At 45.4% G+C, this 19,735-nt stretch overlaps 5 protein-coding genes across 9 annotated transcripts in view; 2 read left to right on the forward strand and 3 right to left on the reverse strand.

The window, feature by feature from the left end:
- LOC117579909 (galactosylgalactosylxylosylprotein 3-beta-glucuronosyltransferase P) overlaps positions 1-6,346 on the reverse strand; it is a 19,705-nt gene extending 13,359 nt beyond the window's left edge. The window contains exons 1-2 of one of the 2 annotated variants that reach the window (XM_034266045.1): positions 6,198-6,346; positions 5,276-5,506 (exon numbers count right to left, since the gene is read on the reverse strand). The gene's annotated coding sequence lies outside the window, so the exon portion shown is untranslated. The remainder of the gene's footprint in view (positions 1-5,275; positions 5,507-6,197) is intronic. The other variant, XM_034266046.1, reaches the window with a different exon arrangement.
- Positions 5,711-10,670, forward strand: LOC117579917 (immunoglobulin domain-containing protein oig-4). Of its 2 annotated transcripts, XM_034266057.1 has the most exons (3): positions 5,711-5,723; positions 10,016-10,233; positions 10,299-10,670. In XM_034266057.1, the coding sequence occupies exons 2-3, from the start codon at positions 10,051-10,053 to the stop codon at positions 10,605-10,607; spliced, it is 492 nt and encodes a 163-aa protein (XP_034121948.1). In that variant the 5' UTR covers positions 5,711-5,723; positions 10,016-10,050; the 3' UTR covers positions 10,608-10,670. The 2 variants fall into 2 exon arrangements, with proteins under 2 accessions (XP_034121948.1, XP_034121947.1); XM_034266056.1 differs by lacking the exon at positions 5,711-5,723 and having other exon boundaries at positions 9,938-10,233.
- On the reverse strand, positions 6,869-15,025 carry LOC117579906 (procollagen-lysine,2-oxoglutarate 5-dioxygenase). Its single transcript, XM_034266042.1, has 10 exons — positions 14,647-15,025; positions 14,046-14,131; positions 12,268-12,407; positions 11,681-12,212; positions 11,367-11,620; positions 10,879-10,980; positions 10,693-10,818; positions 8,026-8,152; positions 7,533-7,964; positions 6,869-7,473 (listed from the first exon to the last, which is right to left on the reverse strand). The coding sequence occupies exons 1-10, from the start codon at positions 14,795-14,797 to the stop codon at positions 7,189-7,191; spliced, it is 2,235 nt and encodes a 744-aa protein (XP_034121933.1). The 5' UTR covers positions 14,798-15,025; the 3' UTR covers positions 6,869-7,188.
- On the forward strand, positions 8,370-9,312 carry LOC117579918 (immunoglobulin domain-containing protein oig-4). The gene is made up of 6 exons (XM_034266058.1): positions 8,370-8,546; positions 8,603-8,709; positions 8,764-8,845; positions 8,902-8,969; positions 9,031-9,106; positions 9,170-9,312. Exons 1-6 carry the CDS (start codon positions 8,441-8,443, stop codon positions 9,250-9,252), a joined length of 522 nt encoding a protein of 173 aa, XP_034121949.1. The 5' UTR covers positions 8,370-8,440; the 3' UTR covers positions 9,253-9,312.
- Positions 15,026-15,496: 471 nt separating the features above from the next.
- Positions 15,497-19,690, reverse strand: LOC117579124 (ubiquitin-protein ligase E3A). 3 transcript variants are annotated; one of them, XM_034264856.1, is made up of 8 exons: positions 19,243-19,690; positions 18,869-19,159; positions 17,906-18,813; positions 17,613-17,842; positions 16,993-17,553; positions 16,739-16,920; positions 16,184-16,676; positions 15,497-16,122 (listed from the first exon to the last, which is right to left on the reverse strand). In XM_034264856.1, exons 1-8 carry the CDS (start codon positions 19,308-19,310, stop codon positions 15,784-15,786), a joined length of 3,072 nt encoding a protein of 1,023 aa, XP_034120747.1. In that variant the 5' UTR covers positions 19,311-19,690; the 3' UTR covers positions 15,497-15,783. The 3 variants fall into 3 exon arrangements, with proteins under 3 accessions (XP_034120747.1, XP_034120748.1, XP_034120746.1); XM_034264857.1 differs by having other exon boundaries at positions 17,906-18,777; positions 18,869-19,162; XM_034264855.1 differs by having other exon boundaries at positions 18,869-19,162.
- Between the last annotated feature and the right edge of the window lie 45 nt (positions 19,691-19,735).

A 19,735-nucleotide genomic window follows, 5' to 3' on the forward strand; every position in this document is an offset into this window, starting at 1 on the left:
AGCAAACAAAATACAAAAAAAAACTGCCAAGTGGTATGCAGATAAAACATAAATAAAGAACATACATATTTACATACTACTCTTTTACTACATTTGTACATTTTATATGCATGTTTTTCTGTCACTGTCGCCTATCGCCTGTGCGACTGGGATTATGGCTGTGGTTTGGTTGGTTTGTGTGATAACCATATATTTATCATTGCCTCCGACAACTACATATGTTTATACCAGTGCTCATTGGACTCCGAAGACCACATATATATACATCTATGAAGTGATTTCGTTCGGTTCTCTCTTTCATTTCGTTTGCTCTTCTGATATTCCGTTTTGTATATTATTCGTTTAGTCACCAAAGAAGCGGAAGTCGGTCTCAGAACCCCACTAAAAGGCATGCTCTAAGGTTTGCGATTATCATTTGGGATTTGGGATTTTGTGACTTGGTTTCAAAGGAAATTATTCATTTAATCACTTATGTAATTGCTTGAGTAATACTGAAACGTGTTTTAAGAGAACAATTTGTAATTGTAAACCCAAAGGAAGCTGCTAAGCAACGCAGGGAAAGAGAAAAAGAGAGAAATAAAGAGATTTTCCATTGATTGATGGCAATTCGAATAGTTAAACTTTTACATATTTTTGTATGTCTTTCCCTTAAGCTTTTCCCTCTCTAAAATTCCCTTAAATCCAATTCCAATATTACAAAATTTTAAGCACTCAAATAGCCAACACAAAATTGAAACAAATTTAACATCCCCAACTCTTCTCGCTCCCCATTTATGCTCCTCAAAAGAAGAATGTCAAAAGGGAAAAATATTGCATAGAGAATCTGTAAAGTGTCTGTCCAAAGCATAATCAAATTGAGTTTGTAAACGATTTCATCCGCATTCAAATGGCCCAAAGGGGAAAATGTATAAAAACATTGTTTTCATTTCGTTTTTGGTTAAATTGAGATTGAGATTGGTTGGCATCAGAAGCAGCACAAAGTTCATGGCTGGCTGGTGGCCAAATGGGAGCTGGAAAGTGAAAAATGCTTCAAAGATTGCCAATTAAATTACAAGAAAAAGTGCCAGAACCAAGAACCAAACATAGTTGAAGGAAAAGAGCCAAAACAAAGTACGAAATAAGCAATGCAGTGGGAAAATTGTTGAGTCTGAAGTGGAAAAGAAAACTAAAAGTACAGACTGAAGAGGCGCAATAAACTAAGGGAAGGAACTTAACGGATAAACCAGGAGAACGGAAGGAAATTAAAGGATAAAAAGGTCTGAAAGGAAAGAAAATCATTGCTACAGCCGGAAGAGCAAAAGGAACGTAACGAAATGATTTGAAACTAATCGAAAAGGGTTCAGTTCAAGTGTTAATACTTCAGTTAAAATTGCATGTGCTCAGGCATTCTAGGTTAGAAGTGTGCTGAGGGGTAATAGAAGTGGCTGCTGATAGACAACAGCTGATGGGAATTTGGCAGCGCTGCGTCTGGTTGCTGCGAATGTCCCAAGCAAAACAGAACCCCAACAAAACGCATTCTCACTTGGCACTCGCGAGTGGTTGGGGCACATGACTTTACACGAAAGAAAAAGTAGCCAGTCAGGCGCCAGACCGGCACTTGGCGCCGGCTTGCCTGGAATCACTGCAATGAGACGAGCCGACCCGACCCACAAACAAAAAAAATGAAGCCCAGAAGCATACACACAAAACTTGGTAAAAACTTTCTTTTGCCTGGAGATTGCCTGCTTAGAAATGGATTAGCAAGGGTATATTGGGATTTATAGAGAACTGTTCAGAGCGTAAACAAAATCCCAAAAAGCCACAAGTTAAGGCATAAAATTACACCAAAATCGGAGAGTTCTTAATGCCAAAATATGGCTACAAGGAATTCCCGTAAGAACTTTCCTTTTTGCTTTCATTTCGCTTCTTCTCATATGCTAACTATAAATTATGGTCGCGGGGTATACTAATGGTCGAAATGAATCAGCCGACTGGCTGGCATTCCTTAGAGTTTTCTATATTTTGTGGGCCTGAGCCTCCGCAGCAGACAAAACTTGCCATTCCTTGGCCACAAAATTCAATTTTCGTTTATTTGTGAAAATATTTCCTTTAGCTTGTTGTCCTACGGCTACTGGTCCTGCTCCTGCAGCTCTTTCTACACCGATTCTCTGAGCTTTCTATTTCCCTTTTGCCACACAGCACACAGTACAGTTTGGTTGTCATCGTCCTCATCCTCGTTCTGGCACTGGTAGACAGTTGGCATTTTTAATTTGCACTGCCGTTCGAAATTGCTTTTGAAATGGCATTTTAAAAATTTAATTGCCAGGCTCCCGCTCTCCCAAGTCTGCTTCTTGGAGTAGGAATGCCTCGCGGCAAAGAGTCGTGTCTGAAGAGTGTCCATTAAGGAAACTGCTGCTGCTACTGCCCCAAGTTGCAAGTCAGCCAGGAGCTGGCTGTTCCTTCTCGTTCTCGTTCTCGTTTCCGTTTCTGTGTCATGTTTGTCAAATTGACTGAAGACCCCCTTCATTCCTTCTTGCCATTCCTTCAGTACTTCATGATGTCCTGCCGCAGTCCTGTTCGCGTCTGTTTACGCAGTTGTTGGTTACCTCTCTCTGTCCCTCTCCCTCTCCCTCTCTCTCTTTCTCTGTTTCTTTTTCTCGCTGTGATGTTCAAAGTGGAAATTGCGGAGTCAGAGGAGAGGAAATACGGCCATGACTATCTCATTTCCGAGGGTTTCCCAATAAAGATGGCGGTAACTGTTGCAGGGAAATGCAACTAAAAAATGATTCAATTGAAATTTGCCATGGATACAGCAATGAAAAAAAGGAAATAGGGTTTCCACTTAAAGGACAGAAACCACAGAATCTTTTTCCATTATTTAATGAGATTCCCTAACAAATTTGTAAGCAGTCGTTTCACCACTTTATGAAGAAGTTGAAGGGAAATCTTTAGGGATATATTCGGCAGGAATTGCATTCATCGCTGGTTGGTTCGAATCTCTAGCAATGTCTCATGTTTAACGCAACTTTCTTTTACACCCGAGAAAAACTGTCAAAGTTTTCACCGTTTTTTGCCTGCCAGCCTTCCATTTGAGAGTCAGGCAGCCTGACAGGCGCTGACGCAGAGCAGGGATGCTTGAAATGCGTTTCTGAATCAGAACAGCATCCACAGCAGAATCCAAAGTGGCAGTGCAAAAATCACTGCAAATGACGTTGGACAGTTCACTGGCATATTTTGTGAAGCTTTGTGGCATGTTGAACCAACCACTTGACAGCCAAAGGAGAAAAGCCGTCCAAGGCTACAAAAGATAATATTCCCAATTGCAATTATGCCTGAAAATGATTGATTTCCATATTTATCCAATTAGCGGGTTTCAAAGAAAAATGATGGATGATTTTACACTGAAGAAAATTTCAACAAAAAGCTAAGAAAAAAACCTTTAAAAATGGTAAAACTGTAGAAACTCCCCTTGCTTTTGGTAAGGACTTTAACCAAATTGATTGATATGTGCTTGGACAGGCTGAAACACATCTAATTTCAGGTGATTCATGGCAGGTTAGGCTTAAATTTCAAATGGGAAATTTACAATAGATAAATGCTTGATAAATGGGCACGATAATGGCTGCCCACCAATATTTTCTTGAACAAACTTAAGACACAAAGCTGGCCACGTAGCTGGAATGGCAGAGAATACCTCCTTAAATATTAAAACCTTTTAAAGCTAAATACCGTATGTTGTTCCATCGCCTTTGAACACGACTCCTGTGTCCCTTTAATTATGCACACGAGCACTCGTTGGCAGTGGGACAAAGGCACGCTCCAGGGTGCTGTCTCCTTTGAAAAAAAGGGCTTACAAAATAAACCCTTTTAAATACCAAGAAGAACTCAACGCAATCCTAATTGTCATAATCACGGAGCAAGCCCGTCGCACAGACACTCGAATGTCCTTTGCGGCGTCAAAAATTAAAACGTGACACAAATTACTCGCTCGAGTTTCAGGCTGGTGGCCTGGGGGCGCCTCCTCAAATGCCATTAACCAGTAGAGCAGCAGCTGCTCGTCGCTCGCAAGGGAGGGGCTGGGCCTTGTTTTGACAGCCGCAGTGCGCCTGTCCCGAGGGGGCTAGGCTCTGTCTGACTCTGTGCGACGATGGATGTAATTCCCCATGTGAGTACGGTTCGCCCCATGCCCCATCCTTAGCCGCACCTCGGGGAGCCTTTGTTAATAATTTTTTTTTTGTTTCTCTTCACTTTTTTTCGCAGATTTCGCACGCACGCACATGTCCTGCGTGAAAGGGAGGGACTTTCACGGGGACTTTGAGACCCGGGCACTGGGCCACATCCCCAATCATTTGCATGTGTGTACCACGGACGGGGGTTGCACCTGCCTGGGGGCAAGCTCTGCTGCTTTCTTTTATGATGATTGCCGGAATGTAAATTTGATTTAGGACCCCAGAGTAAGCACATAACGAGCTCCTAGGTCCTAGGGTCAATTTAAGCGACAGATTCAGAGTGTCTCTGCCTTTGAGGCCATCAAATTGATGAAAGACTGCAAACTGATTTCATTTGAATAATAAATCGAGGCTCATCGGTTGGCAGGACCATTAAATACTCGTATAACCCTCGCATAATTGACTTAACCCACTGAATAAATATCCCAAATACATATTTAATAATATATTTACATACGGAGTGGTGCTGGCTGGCTGGCTGCTGTGTGTTTATACTATGTTCACCGCAAAATTCAAGAAGTCAAAAGAAAATGAGCTTCCACCATATGTTGCTGGCCAACACATTGGAGGGGGGTTGGGGGAGAACTTTCACACATGCTTAGATCTCCCTATTCCCTAAACGCCCCCCTTTCTGGCAGTTTTCTTTTCGCTTTTTTTGCTTTTTTCACAAGCCAACGCGCGCCATTAGCAGCTGGTTGGACCCGTGTTCCTCTCTCTGTTCGAGTGGCGACGGATAGGGAACACCAGGCACTCGCTCGCTAATAGAAAACGGCAATCAAACGGGAAGTAAGCTTTCTTAACCAACGCGAAGTTTGAATGCCCTAACACTGCAGCAAAGATCAAATTTTCTACAATTATTAGAAGAATTTATTAGCTTTTGCCATGGGAAATGAATAGATAAAATCTTTTTAACCTAAAGTACATTGTATCACAATCAACAGAAAAACTTTCCTTCTACTCCACGTTACCAAACTCTCTTCAAAGTTAACATAACCCTTCTGCCATGCAATATCCTCACCAATACACACGCATAAGAAAGAGTAGGGCAAAAGGAAAACTGTACTCACCTCTGGTCCGGGGCGCTCCGGCTTGTTAGCGACGCGGAAGGACACGGCACACGGAAACGCCAAGATCTCTCCAATCACATTCGAGTGGCGTCTGCGGTTGCGGCGGCTCATCAAAGGGAACCACGAATGCTGCTGGCAGCCAGACACTTTCGGTTTTATTGCCGGCTAAATTCAGAGTTGGCAATGAATTGGAATTGTTCTCCGGGCAGGCAGGCAGTCTGGTTGGGTTTTCTTTTAAAGAGAAAATTGAACAGCCATGAGAGAAACTCGCCCTCTTTAGTGTTGTTGCTGTTGCCTTAACGGTTGCCCAGCGCAACTTCTGGAAGCAACAAAAAACTTGGCCAACAGGAACAACAAGGACAGCAGCAACATCAGTTGTGAGATGTCAGCCGCCCCCGAACGCGCACTCGTTCACTCACTAAACCACACACACACCCAAATACACACATGCGCCCACACAGGGAGTCGAAAAGTGTAAATAGAGTAATAAAAAGAATGTAGGGAAATGAAACAGGAAAAGAAAGGTGTGTTCTTAAGCAAGGTGAGGGCATCTTCATACAGCAAGCAGGAGCAGCACTACTGCCATACCTTGCACTAAAAACACCTTGCACGCGGCAATAGGAAGGAAGGAAGGCAAAAGAGAACGAGGAACAAGGAACAAGAGCACAAGAGAGCCTGTGCGGAGAGCCAACAACAAACTTTCGCCTTTTTGTTTATTTCACACACACACACACAAGAGTCACAGACACTTTTTTAAAGGATGCGGCGTTTTAAAGTCCCTCACAAATTTGCATTTCCGCATTTTATTTATTTGATTATTTTTTGTTGTTCATTGATATCCAGCACCATGATAAACGAGACTGTGTGTTTTTATCTTTGTGGGTGGTTTTCCTCCGTTTTTTAAGCTATTTTTAACACGCACTTGCGATATCCAGGCGCAGGCCAGAGAGACCAACAGTAAAAATCAACCGCGCAGCAAAGCCCGCACCGACTCCTAGGAAAAACGCGAATGGCCAGACTTAACGGAACGGAAACAAAAAGCCGCTGCTGCGACGACCAGCGACGTCGACAGCGACGCCACGAAGCTCGCAACGAATGTGGCCAGACAGGGACGGAGAGAATACACGGCCGAGACTGCAAGTTCTGCTTGTGCACATGGGGCCATGAGGGGGCCTCTGCTGACGGCGCACCAGCTGTTCTTACGGCGCTCTGTTCTCTGCTCATTGCTCGTTCGCTCTCTCTTTCTCTCGCTCTCTGGCACTGTTAACCCGGCACTGTGAGGCGTGTTTTGGTGTGCAAGAATCGAAATAGCGGTTGTTGAGCAGATATGAGTTGATGCATTTGCCCGCACAGTGGTTGTCGTGAGACTAAACCTTATATGAAATGGAAATAAACAGAAAATACAAATTATAAAAATATTAATAATTTCGAGTATTAAATGCAGATAAAAACTTCTGAAATATGTTATTTGTATGGAGAATTCACTTTTTTGAATGGATTAAAGGTAAGGTGTTCAATTATATGGTGTTAATTTGTTTCTATCTGGAGAATTCCACATGGATATGTAAGTATTTATTTTTCTGAAATGAAGTGTAAATTGTTTAATAATTGCATTTATTTGATTGCAGACTTGAACACGTTGAATACGTTATACAAAAACTTACATTTAACTTAGGGCTTAAACAGATTCTTTTTAGGGACTCTAAAGCTATCGGTCTCAAAGTAGTTGGGTATGTAAAATCATCAAAAATCATCAGACTGGCCGAAAAACCCCCAACTTCTTCTACTGGGACTTTAACTAGATTTGATCGGGTTTTGTTTTTTGGGCATAGGATACAATTCTTTGGAGTGGCCGATATGGCAGTTATGCGTATATAGTAACCATTATTTGCCCATTCGAATCTCTTCCGCGTCTACGGATCAATGAAGGAGATCATGATGTAGCGTGTGCCTTTGGTCACCAACAGACCCTCATGGTAGTGGGTCAGTCGGCCAGGATGCATCAGCATCCAGCCCTTCTTTGTCTCTGTGACGGAGCAGTTGTAACGCAAGAAGCGGCAGCCACCACCCTCGTAGTCGATGCCCTTCTGATTCATGGCAATGTTGATGGTATAGGTCGAGGCGTCATGATGGGGCCGCAGCGAAGGCTGCTCATCGGGCCGATAGCGCACCATGAAGTTCATCAGGGCACGAGGAGGCTGTGGATGGAGTAAACATTAACAAACCGATCTCTAGGAACTTTTAGCCATAGTCTCACATTATGATAATAGCCGGTAAAGACGCGCTCCTGCAGGGGTCGCACAAACAGCTCCAGGAACTTTAGGTACAGCACCTCGAGGCCCACCTGCTTCATGTGAATGTCACGCGTGGGCACAGCCTCGTAGCCACCCTCCAGACGATTGTCATTGTTGCTGCCATCCGACCAGGTGCCATGTGCCTCCATAATGGCAACCAGATCATCGCAGAAGGCATCCGTGACGATTGCCATCCAGTAAACATCCGGACACGGCTGCTCAATCACTGTGGCATTCAGCTGCGCCGAGTAGTTCGGATGAATGTACTTCTCGGTCCAGTCATACCGATTGCTGAACAGCGTATAAAAGTCGGGACGTGTCACCTTAGTATCAAAGCTATCGGCATTAACCAAGTGTCCAAAGTAGCGCTGATTGCTAATGAACATGAATATACCCTGGAAAAAACAAAGCCACAATTTGGATTATAGTTTTTTGCTTCGTTTATTGTTTACTTACCGCATTTCGTAGTGATGCGCACATGGCCATATCGGGGTCGTATTCGCTATGCTGGAAGCTGAGGACATCGAAAGCGCTGCTCTTCACCAGATAAATGCTCGTGACATGTGGCACGTTGAACATGCCGCTATTGGAGAATGGAAGAGAACGTGAGAGAACTGATGAATAAGTCGAGAGAGAGGCACAAAATTGACTGCGCAATGAATTCTGCAACAAAGCCGCGAAATGGAAAGTGGCGATCCCCTCCATTTTACGGGTAATTCAATCAAATAAGTGTCCGCAGCCAGGGGGAGAAAGGTGAGGCATGAGTGGGTTCGGGAGTGGAGTGGATAATATGCCGTGCAGATGCAGAGCGCAGTATCAAAACAACATTCCTCGTTGACGATCGTCGATCGGCATCACACACGGCTCGACAATGACCAGTCTCTGTAGTCTCTGGTGCTGGAATCTTAAACAATCTGCACTACTCGGCCTCTGCCTGCTGCTGCTGCTCAGCGATCTTGGCCGTGTGGCCGCTCAAAGTGAGTAAATAAATCCCTCTATCCACTGGTTACTCAAGTATTTGCTTATTTACCAGGAAGCACGGGCGGCAGAAATGTTTTGCGACGCAACTATACGGGCAAGAAGCCCGTGGTCATTCAGCACCTCTCCCAGGATGCAGTCAGCTACTACGATCATGAGAACGTGAGTGACAAAACGTTTTTTAGAGTTTTTAAATTACTTTTGCTGCCTTTATAGGGTGCCAAGATAATCAAGTCCTCGCATTTTGAGTTGGATTACACGCTGGGACGCAAGATCACCTTTTTTTGCATGGCACAAGGTGAGTAGGAAAGGGATTTCTGCTCAGGAAAGTGTTCATGGTTGTATCTGACTTAGGTAACCCAAGGCCCACCATTACTTGGTTCAAGGATGGCGCTGAGCTCTATCAGCATCGATTCTTTCAGGTAAACAAAAACGAATTCTTAGCAAACACTCAACTGACACTCCTTGTGGTTACGTTTTTAGGTGCACGAATCGCATATAGAGACGGATATTATCAAGAGTAAAATGGAAATAGATCCCACAACACAAATGGATGCGGGTAAGTCAGGGAACTTATGGAGAAATAGGGAATATGAATGCATAATTTTACACCACATTTCAGGCTACTACGAATGCCAAGCGGACAATATCTATGCCATTGATCGTCGTGGCTTTCGCACGGACTATGTAATGGTTAACTTTTAGCGCAGTAAAATTCAAACTAAACTTTAGATCACTTGGATGTAAAGCTAAAGTTAATAATAAATAATATAAAAATGTATAAAAATACTTTTCTGCGTCTCATTTTATGGAAATTTCAATTCGACCTTATGCCTCTCATGTATGTGTGTGCGTGTGTGTTTGCATTGTAGTTGTGTTGGTGCATGGCCGACAAATTGGCTCAATTACCTAATTTAAATGATTTTTTTGCATTTATTTTATTAAAATGTGTGAAAGCAAACCACATACAGTGGTGGCTTTGAAATGTCAACAACACAAGGGCACAGTGGGTCGAAGGCTAGCAATAAGTGTGCACAAATTAACTCAAAATAATTCTTCTAATATTTCCCAAAATTAAATATAGAAAGAGGAAAAACTTTCTCCCATAAAATAATTTCCCTTTCAATGTGCCCTTGCCCCACGGTGCCCATGCAGAAACTATCAGGAAAAGGGGTGCACAGAGTGCCTCCTGTTTTGCGAGCCGAACAAACATTCAAATCAAATTAAATCAAGCCATGAAATTGAGTGTGTGCAGAGATGAGGAACCATCCAAACATCCATTTGGAAGAGCTCTCGCTCTCCCACTGGCTCGGTGCATGGGATTATATGGCAACGGACGCCAATTGTGGCAAATTACGTGGGGGTGCAAATCGAGGCATCGAGCAGGGCACACAGCAGCGTGGTTCAGTCGCCAAGCAGACGAGATTCGCACAGCACCGTCGGACGGAGCCACAGAGCAAACACACCGCACACACATTACACACACCACACACACTCATAGCAATGCAGGTCAAATGCCTGATCATCTGTCTTGGCCTGGGCCTGCTCATGCTGTCCACCGGACCCGTGTGTGAGGCGCGACGTGCCCGTGGTCGAGGACGCACCAAGTCGAGGGTGCAGATCGGGCTGCCCATCACAGGCAAATATCGCGATCCCGAATCCGATCAGTACTACAACAATAACAATGTGAGTTGAGAAAGTTTTCAATGGTGAAATATGAACACAAATCGAATTTGGGATCTCCCCCACAGGGTGCTAAAATCTTGCAGGCCTCACACTTTGATCTGGAGTACGTGCTGGGCCACAAAATCGCCTTCCTGTGCGTGGCCAAGGGCAATCCGCGGCCACACATCACCTGGTACAAGGACGGTGCGGAGATCTATCAGCATCTGTACATGCACGTCCACGAGTGGACCATTGGCGATGACAGGGTAAAGTCCAAGATCGAAATCGATCCAGCCACACAGATGGACGCAGGGCTGTACGAGTGCACCGCCGACAACATGTACTCCATCGATCGGCGCAGCTTCAAAACAGATTTCTCCATTGCCTTCGACTGATCATGCAGTTCGGGGCGTGGCACTCTAGGCTTAAGCAATAAAATTGTTCCACCTAATGCATAAGCAATTGACTTTTTATGCTTACATCAGATCCCGCTTGACAATGTCCACGTAGTCGTGCGACCGCGCATAGAAACCGCCCTCGGAGAGCGCGCCCCAGAAGTTGCTCCACAGCTCGTGATACTTGGCAAACAGCGGCGCCACGAATTGCCTGCAAAAGGGAGGGGTTATCAGTGTTTCGATTACAGTAAGGTTTCGGCTATGGACATACTTGTTCAGTTTGAGCAATTCACGTAGAACTTCGCCATCATCGATATGTGCATCTCCATCGATGAAGAAAATGTAGTCGCTTTTGCGCAGCTTGGCTTGTTCGCTGGAATGGTAAAGAAATTATGGTAAATATTTTAATGTTCTTTGGGGAAAGGCAAAGCTAAAACTAGACGCATTTGTGGGCTAGGATGTGCTTTAAAAATGGGATAATTATGTGCCCGATTTAATGCTTTACAGCAGAAATTTTAACTAAAATGTTCTCAAAGAGTAACGCACCTTGGGCCACAGAGCCACGTTGGAAGAAACATGGCAGACTTCGTATATTTTGCATAGCTTGACGCTCTCTCACAACTTAAGTCATTTCAATATCTGCATTAAATATCTCTGCTGAGTGTTTCTCACCAGGAATACAATCTTCTCTATCTTTAGCAGCACACAAACCACAAAACAACAAATCTATCCACATTAATATTCTCCTCAATCACTTACAGTGCCAACTGCCTGCCCTGACGCTCATCCAGCTTATCCGTGGACAGAGTGTACTTGGCACTGGCATATTTCTCGCCATGCTTGTTCACAAACGACTTGATGTCCGCATCATGCAGCTCCACACTGCTGTAGATGAGCAAATGTAGATTCTGCTTGGGGTAGTTGATCTTTTCGATACCTTCGAGGAACTGATCAAAGAACGGCACAGCCATGGGCACAATCACAGATAGAGAGATGACGGGCAAGTCTTTTTCCTGGAAGAAAATTCCAAACTAAATTAAATCTACGCTGCATGAGGGATGGCCAACACTCACATCCAATTCCAGGAGATATTCCTGACAAATAGTGCAGAAGCCATTGAATGTTTTAGCCAGATAATTGCCATAGGCATTCAGTTCGATCTTGCTCAGTCCATTGCCATGGACAATGGCGGGCGTGGTCAGAAAGTTAACGTTCTGCAGCGTGCCCTGATTGGTCTCAATGTCCACCTTCAGCTTGACATCGTTCTTGGCGCCGTGCAGATTCTGGAACAGGCGTGACTGCGTGTCCAGCTTCATGCCCAGCTTGGCACGTCTAGCCTCGTCCAGGAACACCTTCGTGTAGTACAGCTGATCGTCATCGGTGTCCTTAATGTCCTCCTTCAGCAGGGCAAACACTTGCGGCGCATAGCCAATAAAGGCGCCCGAATTGAGGAAGCGCGAGGCATTGCCCTCCACCTCGGGGTACGCATCGGTGAGGCTGCTGTCCGGCCAGCAGTACTTCTCAGCGGAGAACAGCAGCTTGGCCTTGGATTTCTTGAACAGCTCTACAATTTCCTCTATCGTGGCCGTGATGATTACATCGTAGCTATGGAAATAAAGGATTTTATTTTCCTTTTTTTTACTGTTTCGATCCTTCTTACCTGTCTGTGAAGAGCACAATTGTATCTTGTTCATCCTTCAGCGGCTCTATGGCCTTTCGCAGTAGGTTGATCTTGAAGCCGCCACCAGGATTCTGCATATCACCGCCCTTCCATTGCTCGCCCAGGCCTAAGGTGGTGACCTGACATACAGGAAAGTAAATTCATTAGAGATTCAGATTTAAAAATAGTTGTAAACGAATCTTAAGTGGGTTTCACAAGTCTTAAACATGAAATATCTACTCAATTTTGTTGACTTCCGGTTGCTTATTGATAGCTAGATCTTTTATAGATAACCTCAATACATTAGATTGTCTCCGAGTACTTTCATTTTATTCATTTGCTTACTTAATAGATTTGAAAAGTTTTCAAAGGGATTTCCTAGTAGTTCCTTAGATAACCCTTGGGAAAAATTGGCAATTAAAGATAGAATCTGTTGATGTTAACTTGATTAAAATCAGACAGTAATCGCCAATTATTCCTAAAACATAAAGAACCAAATGAATATGTGAAACCGAATGCCCCAACTCCAATTCGCATTCATTCTGCAATCGCTTGGGGCCCCAGTTCACACAGTTCTAAGAATACACAACGAACGAAATCCAAGACGGCACGGAGGAAAGGGAGTATCAGGATCGTGCTAATCAGCAGAATATTTCGTATACCAAAACATTCAGCGGGCCGCTTGACAAAATTCTGGCACACAGAAACTGTCATCGGTTAGTGGGAGCAAATCCGCTGATAAGCAAAAGTCAAACCCCCATCTGTATGTGGAAGATGATTGGAAGAAAGTTCCAGAAACCGAATGGAACCTGTATCTCTGTTCTAATAACCCCCGGCAACTGCAATGGGACGGGACTACGTGATTAATACGAAAACGAATACAAATTTTCAACATGTGTGCACTAGATGTTGCCGGTGGCGGTACCCTTTCCCGTGCCCCCCACAATGTCCAGCCAATCTCTGGGGTACACATCAGATGCCGTGCCGGATGCTTGGCCGCATATTATAGCATTGTACCCCACATACAGAGGAACAGACATAAAACAATACAAAGTTATGAAAGTGTGCCACAAGCCGACAAACCGGCGAGATTCTTCGAGATCTTTGGAAGAACACACAGCCTTATCTGTCCAATATGTAGGAAGCATACAACACATACGAGTGTATATAGTATAGTTTGTGGTTTTTAGACAAGTTTTTATGAAGAACACATTCTCTGGACAGTCGTCAAATTAGAAATTCATCAATAAAAACAATCAGCCCCCATTTTCATATGAAAGAATTGGTCACAAAATTCGTTTCTAGAATGAATTTTGGTATATGCTTTTGATTGCTATGATCTTTTAATGAAATTTATAAAGAATAGATTTTAATTTCTGGGATGGTATAGTTGGGCCGTTAATCAAGGATCTCTTCTGTTCAGAATTAAGTGTATGCGCAATCCTACATGAATCGTAAATCCCTTTGTCTTCTGAAATCCCAGTTTTAATTGTTTTTTATTAATCATTCTGTAATAATCATTTTCTTCAAAGCTTCTTTAAACATTTATAAAATAAGAAACTGTTCCATAAACAAGCCTTTGATTCACACGTAAAAATTCTTTATGGACTAACTGTTAATCTTTCGCTTCTTTTCTTTCTGCTAGCTCGCATAACGGTTCTTGCGAAACCGCAAACCGATGCCAAGATTTTAGATATCATGTGCAAATGAGACTGACTGTAGAATACCCAATATCTAGCTGCAAAAATAATACCTAAAAATGTAGCGAAATATCTCACCTGAACATCGTAGATGCGTGCAGAACGAACATAGCGGGCATAGCCATCGGTGGGCTCAGTGGCCACCGTAAATACTTTGACCTTATCTGTGGAGATGGAGAGATGCATATGTGGATTAGTAGAGCTTTATTGAATTTTAAATAAAATATTGGTTTGCTAAGTCTTTGTTCTTTGTGGCAAATATGAACAGGTTTTATTTTGTTTCATTAACGGGTTGAACGCGTTTGAATTGAATTTCATTAGAATCTGGCTATTTTTATGGCGATCCGCATCTGCTCCTTCCATGCAAATCCAGGGTAAACGTACTCATACATCAAACGGAATAAAAAACAAGCAAAAGTCGACTCCAAGATACCTCTTCTTGAGGCCAATGTATGCCCAGGACTAGTTCTCATTTCAATGAAATACCAAAACTATATACCGTTCTACTCTGCATAAAACTACAGGGTAGTGGCAGCAGGATGGAATGACCGAGAACGTAAACAAAATCACAGATGGCGATGCAAATGGAGGAAGCCGCCTTTGAATGCAAGATAATTTTCCATGTCGACTAATTCAAGAGATGTTCTCACTCATTGCGGTGGTGCAGAAGAAAACAAACCATTCAAATTGGACTCTGCTGCAGCGACGTCGGCAGCAGCATCTGCCGCTGCGACTGCATCGGCGTGGGCTCCTTGCGACGCCAAAAGCAAAAACAATAGGGGCAGAGCTGCAAGGCGCAACAGCAATGTGCGCTGTTGTTGTTTTTGCATTATGCTGGAATTTACTGTTCTGTTCACACACACACACAAAGACACACTTTCACACACGCGCACGGAATTAATTTGTTAGGCACTTCTGAGATGGGGAGCACTTTGCGTTATAATTGTTGCATGTTCCTTCGAGTGCACTAGATTTCAAAGTGTTAGAACGAGCCCCAAGTTCTTGGGGAAAGCCGAATGAAACCTCCAAATCGCGTCCCACTGGATCCGATGCCAGCGACAGTGGATTTATCGATAAAATATACCACATGACCCGCATGATATACCGAAATATACCAATTACTTTTTAAATATACCTTAAATATACCGAAGGCTAAATTGTACTTCTCGATTTTGATGTTCCATGTAATATTACTAGTTGATTAGGACTCTAGACATTAAAACTATAGTTTTATACGATTGATGAATCAATTGTCTGTGGGTTGAGCACCTTATTTGAGAGTAATAAGCTTTTAAAAGCACTAGAGCCACAAAAATCGTAACCTTTTGGTTAGTTTTTAGACTGTTTGCTGGTTGGCTCGCACTTAAAATTTATTAGGTAAATCTTCAGTGCATGGCGACATAAATATAGTATATATATAATTACATGGGTGACAATACACACACACTATATGCTATAGTACATATAATATATATATTTATATATATTTACAATTAACTGAGCGACAAAACACAAAAAAACAGAATGTTAGTGTGGAGAGAGTTTCTCGAGAGTTTAGTCGTGAAAGTCGTGTCCGTTCATCATTATTCTTCTTTTTATGTTGTTTGCTTGCCATCGCGCCAGAAATTGAGCATATATGTATGGTATATTGTCTCATTTGAGTTGTATCAAAAATAAATGGCATAACCCAAACTAAAAATATAAACATTAACCCAAAATAATCATCCATCGTCATCGTCCTTCGTTCCTTCGATCCTAGAGAGGTGGTATCAGTTACGATGCAATTGGTTCCCAGACTGTCCTGTGGTCCCACTGCCTACAGCATGCCGAAGCCCTTCGAGTAGTTGATTGCCTTCAGCAGGCGCTCCTCCAGCTTCTCCTTGCTGCTGTACTCCGGCAGGAGCAGCACATTGAAGCAGGTGTGCGATGTGGGCAGCCGATCGCTGTCCGGCCCATGCCGCGTGATCAACAGACGCAAACACTTGAGTCCACCGACGGGCACACGCGCCGATCCTGTGGTAAATTCGAGAAGCTTGCGCTTCGACTCATTCGGCATGGCGTGCACAATTTTCCAAAAGTCTTGAATTATTTGCGTCTCTTCCGTGTAGCCGCTATCGTACTCCGTGGAGTGTTCCAGCTCCACAAAGTCGAATTCCTGCAAAGTAGAGATAATTATTGCTGCCCATTTATCATCTCTTCATTCCCTTTTAACTCACGCGACTGCCGCAGACCAGCATCTCGATCTCCTCGGGACGGAAGAGCAGCTTCAGCGGCGACTCATCGGTGACCATTTCGAAGCCCTTGCGGAAGGAATTAAACTGCTGCTGTATGTTCTTGTTGAGCAGAAAATCCGCGTAGAGGTCCACAAAAAGCTGCTTGTTGTGCTGCCCCACAAGCACCTCCTGGCCTTGCGGCACCAGCTCATGCTCCACCATCTCCCCGAAGACATTGCTGTAGCTGATCTTAAAGGTCTGATCGAAAGCCTCCTCCATGTTCTGCCCCTCAAAGTCCAGCATGGACTTGAGGCTCGTGTACAGCGTGGGACTGTAGTCGCGCAGATCACAGAAAGTGCCGCGATAGCCCAAGAGCTTGCGATACACGACCATGGGGAAGTTCACAGCCAGAATGACGTTGTTGTAAATTGCCAGTCCAATGATGATGCCAATGAGCGTGAATTGCGCGCCATTCTCGAAGGGTGTGGCATTGAACCTGCGAAGGGGAGGGAAACGTGAGAGAGCAGCGTATGGCAGCGGGCTGTGGCGCACACTTACCACATATTATTGGTCTCCTCTTGCTGCACAAACATGCCAAAAGCTGGATTAAATATTTCCTCAACAATCAGTTGAAAGAACTCTTTGGATACGCCGCCCTCGTCGATGCCCTGCTCACCGACAAACTCCACAACAAGCTGCTTCTTGAGATCCTTGGGATTGCTCATGGCAACCAGTTCCAGCTGCAAAAACAGAAACAAAAGTTGTTTCTTGAAGTTTCTTTTGCCAGAGGAATCTCACTGCTCAATTCTTACCCCCACAAGCGCATCATTGATGAGCTGATCACGTCGCACTGTCAGCTTGAGATCCGGCCGATGCTGGGCATCCTGCCCGTCCTGGCCAAAGTTATTGATGATCGAATAGAGCGTGGAGTAGCGTTCGCTGTACATGCGCATGCGACTGTCGTAGTACAGCGCATCCACCTTGGTCGCGGGCGTCAGTATAAACGCGTACAGCATGAAGGAGAAGTAAGTGCTGTGACTGGAGCCCACCTCGCTCTCCATGGCCAGCGACTTGTACGAGAGGTAGTCGTGATGCATTTGTATATTCTCGCTGAGCGCCTCATTGTAGAACTCCTCGAGCGGCACCAGCGGCTTGCGGCAATCGATGGCGGAGACCTTGAGTGCCTTCTCCATTTGATCCTCCGCGAACTTGGGCATATGCGGATGCATTACCTGATTGTACAGAAAGAGATCCTCCTCCGGGGGCACACCATCCGCTGAAGTGCTGGCGGCACTCTCCGCCAGCTCATCCGCTGAGACACGGCACGAGGGACGCTCCAGTTCGCTGGCCAAAATGTTGGCATAGAAAACAATCTGCAAAAAGGGAAGGGAGTGAGCAAAGTGGAGGCAGACAGCCAGCGTTGAGGCGTTACCTTCAGCACTTTGGTCACGCATTTAATGTGCTCATTCTCGCGCACCGATTCCTCGTCCAGCAGCACCTGCAGCGTGATTTGCTGCTGGCAGGAGGAAACCAACGTTTGCAGCTGATCCGAGCAATGCGCTGCCCAAATGCGTGCCAAGCGCGCCTGAGCCTTGACAGACATGGAGGCGGCGGCAAGACACAGCTTGGGCAGCACACGATCCAGATAGTCCATGTTGTTGGCTGAGCAAAGAAAGAGCAGAAAATCAATGGAAAATCCAACAAGTTTGTGTGTCTTTTACTCACTGTTCGTGGCCAAATCAAAGCAAATAACCAAACAATGGACAACCTTCTCCCAGTCTGGTGTGTAGCGCCGCATGTAGTGTATCCAGTCGGCCAGTTGGATGACGCTGCTGGTCAGCTTGTCCGTGACTGTGCGCGATTTGGAGGCAAACAGCAGCCGCTGCACACGTCGCAGTCCATCAAAATCCACCAGCGTGTCGCTGCTCATCGACGGATCCAGCGGCTCAGCTTTGGACTCACATTTGGGTGCTGGCTCCATGGGCACATCCTCATCGTCGACATCCTCCGGCCCGGCATCATCGTCATTTTCCAGGTCTGGCTCCACCGCTGCGGCTGCTGCTGTGTCTGTATTTGCCACTGCGCCCGCCTGCTGTGTGCTGTCCTCATCCTTGTCGTGCTCGCCCTCCAGTGTGCGCAGCTGCTCCTTGTTTAGGGGCTCCGCAGGCTTGGCTGGGAATAGCGGCTGGCTAGCTGCTGGCGGCTCCTCCTCTTCCTCTGTGTCGGGAGTACGCACAAAGCTTCTGCTGAGTCGTTCCACGCACGAGAAGACATCCCCCACGGCCTGATAGAGCTTGTCGTAGCTGTCCTTTTTGACGCACTCCTCGTACAGCGATATCAGACAGCTGGCCTCCAGCGACTTGACTTCCGACAGATTTGTTGTGCACGCGCCAGACGAGGAGGCGGAGGATGTGATGGGTGCGGCTGCAGGTGGCGTAGCTCTCGCGCTTGAACTTGCACTTGGACCGGGAACTGAAACCGATTTGGGGGCCGGCACGCTCTGCGATTGTGTGCTGGTTGTTGTTGTGGTGCTGGCGGAGGTAATGGTGCTAGTGGAGCTGTTGCTACTGCTGCTGCTACTGTTGCTGCTGCTGCTGCTGTCGTTGGGTGAGAGCATGTCGATATCGAGAGTGCTGTCGGGTGAGGAACGGATTAGGTGGAACAAGCAACTAAATTTGACGATCCTACCTGATGACAGACACGGGAGCCACCGAGTGTGACGCTTCCGCCTCCGCTTGTCCCAGGCTCTCGCACAGCTGTGCGTCCTGTGAGAATAACTGTAGTGCCCGTGCTGCCACCTCGTTGGGCGTCATGGGTGCCACCTTGCCGCTGGATGCACAGTTATCATTGGTGCAGGCCGCATTGCCGCAGCCGGACTGCAACTGGTGGAAATAACGCTGAATGAGGCTGCGCACTGCCGAGCGTTTCATCTCCGGTGTGGCCCGCCCACCGGGCCCCGTCGAGGCAGATGTCGATGCGCTGCTGCAAACGACAGGCGACAGACAAAGAGGAAATTGAACAGTCAAATGGGGTCTGGCATGGTCGCATCGCACACAACTCACCTTGAGACGCCAGGCAACGGCGAAGTTTGCCGTGGCTGTTCGCGTTCCTCCCCACTGCCGCCGCTCATTCTGCGATTCGGCTGAACGTTCCACTAAATTTTTCCTACGTTTCGTTTCGTTTCTGTGATCTCTTCTTCGGGTTGCGTGCTACCTGCGCGACGTCTCTTTGTGTGCTAAAATTCGATGCGAAATTAAGCACAAAAAAGGGTGCAAAAAAATCGATGCTGAGGTCCCTGTCCTCCGCTCGCTGCTGCTCTGCTCGAATTGTGTGCTTTGACCTCGTTCCCGACACGCTGCCTCGGCTTGCGGGGCATTGGAAAATTAACTGTTGTGCCTCTTTTCACAGTTTTCACTTTTCACAACATAAATAAGCCTACGAATTTTGACTTTTAACTGAAAGACTAAAGTGTGTTTATAAGTCGATGGGGCCAAGAAGCAATATTGAAAATCATCAGCGCCAAGTGTTTCACAACGCGTGCAGCTGTGTTGGAAA

Source organism: Drosophila guanche, unplaced genomic scaffold (genome assembly GCF_900245975.1).
Source record: "Drosophila guanche unplaced genomic scaffold, DGUA_6, whole genome shotgun sequence".
Classification (NCBI taxonomy): domain Eukaryota; kingdom Metazoa; phylum Arthropoda; class Insecta; order Diptera; family Drosophilidae; genus Drosophila; species Drosophila guanche.

Bases quoted from the DNA above. Each gene is read 5' to 3' on its own strand.
- LOC117579918 (XM_034266058.1), top strand. From the start codon at position 8,441: ATGACCAGTCTCTGTAGTCTCTGGTGCTGGAATCTTAAACAATCTGCA. The intron at 8,710-8,763 runs GTGAGTGACAAA...CTGCCTTTATAG, and splicing joins GCTACTACGATCATGAGAAC to GGTGCCAAGATAATCAAGTC. The intron at 8,846-8,901 runs GTGAGTAGGAAA...TATCTGACTTAG, and splicing joins CTTTTTTTGCATGGCACAAG to GTAACCCAAGGCCCACCATT.
- LOC117579917 (XM_034266057.1), top strand. From the start codon at position 10,051: ATGCAGGTCAAATGCCTGATCATCTGTCTTGGCCTGGGCCTGCTCATG. The intron at 10,234-10,298 runs GTGAGTTGAGAA...TCTCCCCCACAG, and splicing joins AGTACTACAACAATAACAAT to GGTGCTAAAATCTTGCAGGC.
- LOC117579906 (XM_034266042.1), bottom strand. From the start codon at position 14,797: ATGCAAAAACAACAACAGCGCACATTGCTGTTGCGCCTTGCAGCTCTG. The intron at 12,408-14,045 runs GTGAGATATTTC...CCTGTATGTCAG, and splicing joins CACGCATCTACGATGTTCAG to GTCACCACCTTAGGCCTGGG. The intron at 7,965-8,025 runs GTAAGTAAACAA...TGTTTTTTCCAG, and splicing joins GCGCATCACTACGAAATGCG to GGTATATTCATGTTCATTAG.
- LOC117579124 (XM_034264855.1), bottom strand. From the start codon at position 19,310: ATGAGCGGCGGCAGTGGGGAGGAACGCGAACAGCCACGGCAAACTTCG. The intron at 16,921-16,992 runs GTAAGAATTGAG...CTGTTTTTGCAG, and splicing joins TCAATGATGCGCTTGTGGGG to CTGGAACTGGTTGCCATGAG. The intron at 16,677-16,738 runs GTAAGTGTGCGC...TCCCCTTCGCAG, and splicing joins GAGGAGACCAATAATATGTG to GTTCAATGCCACACCCTTCG.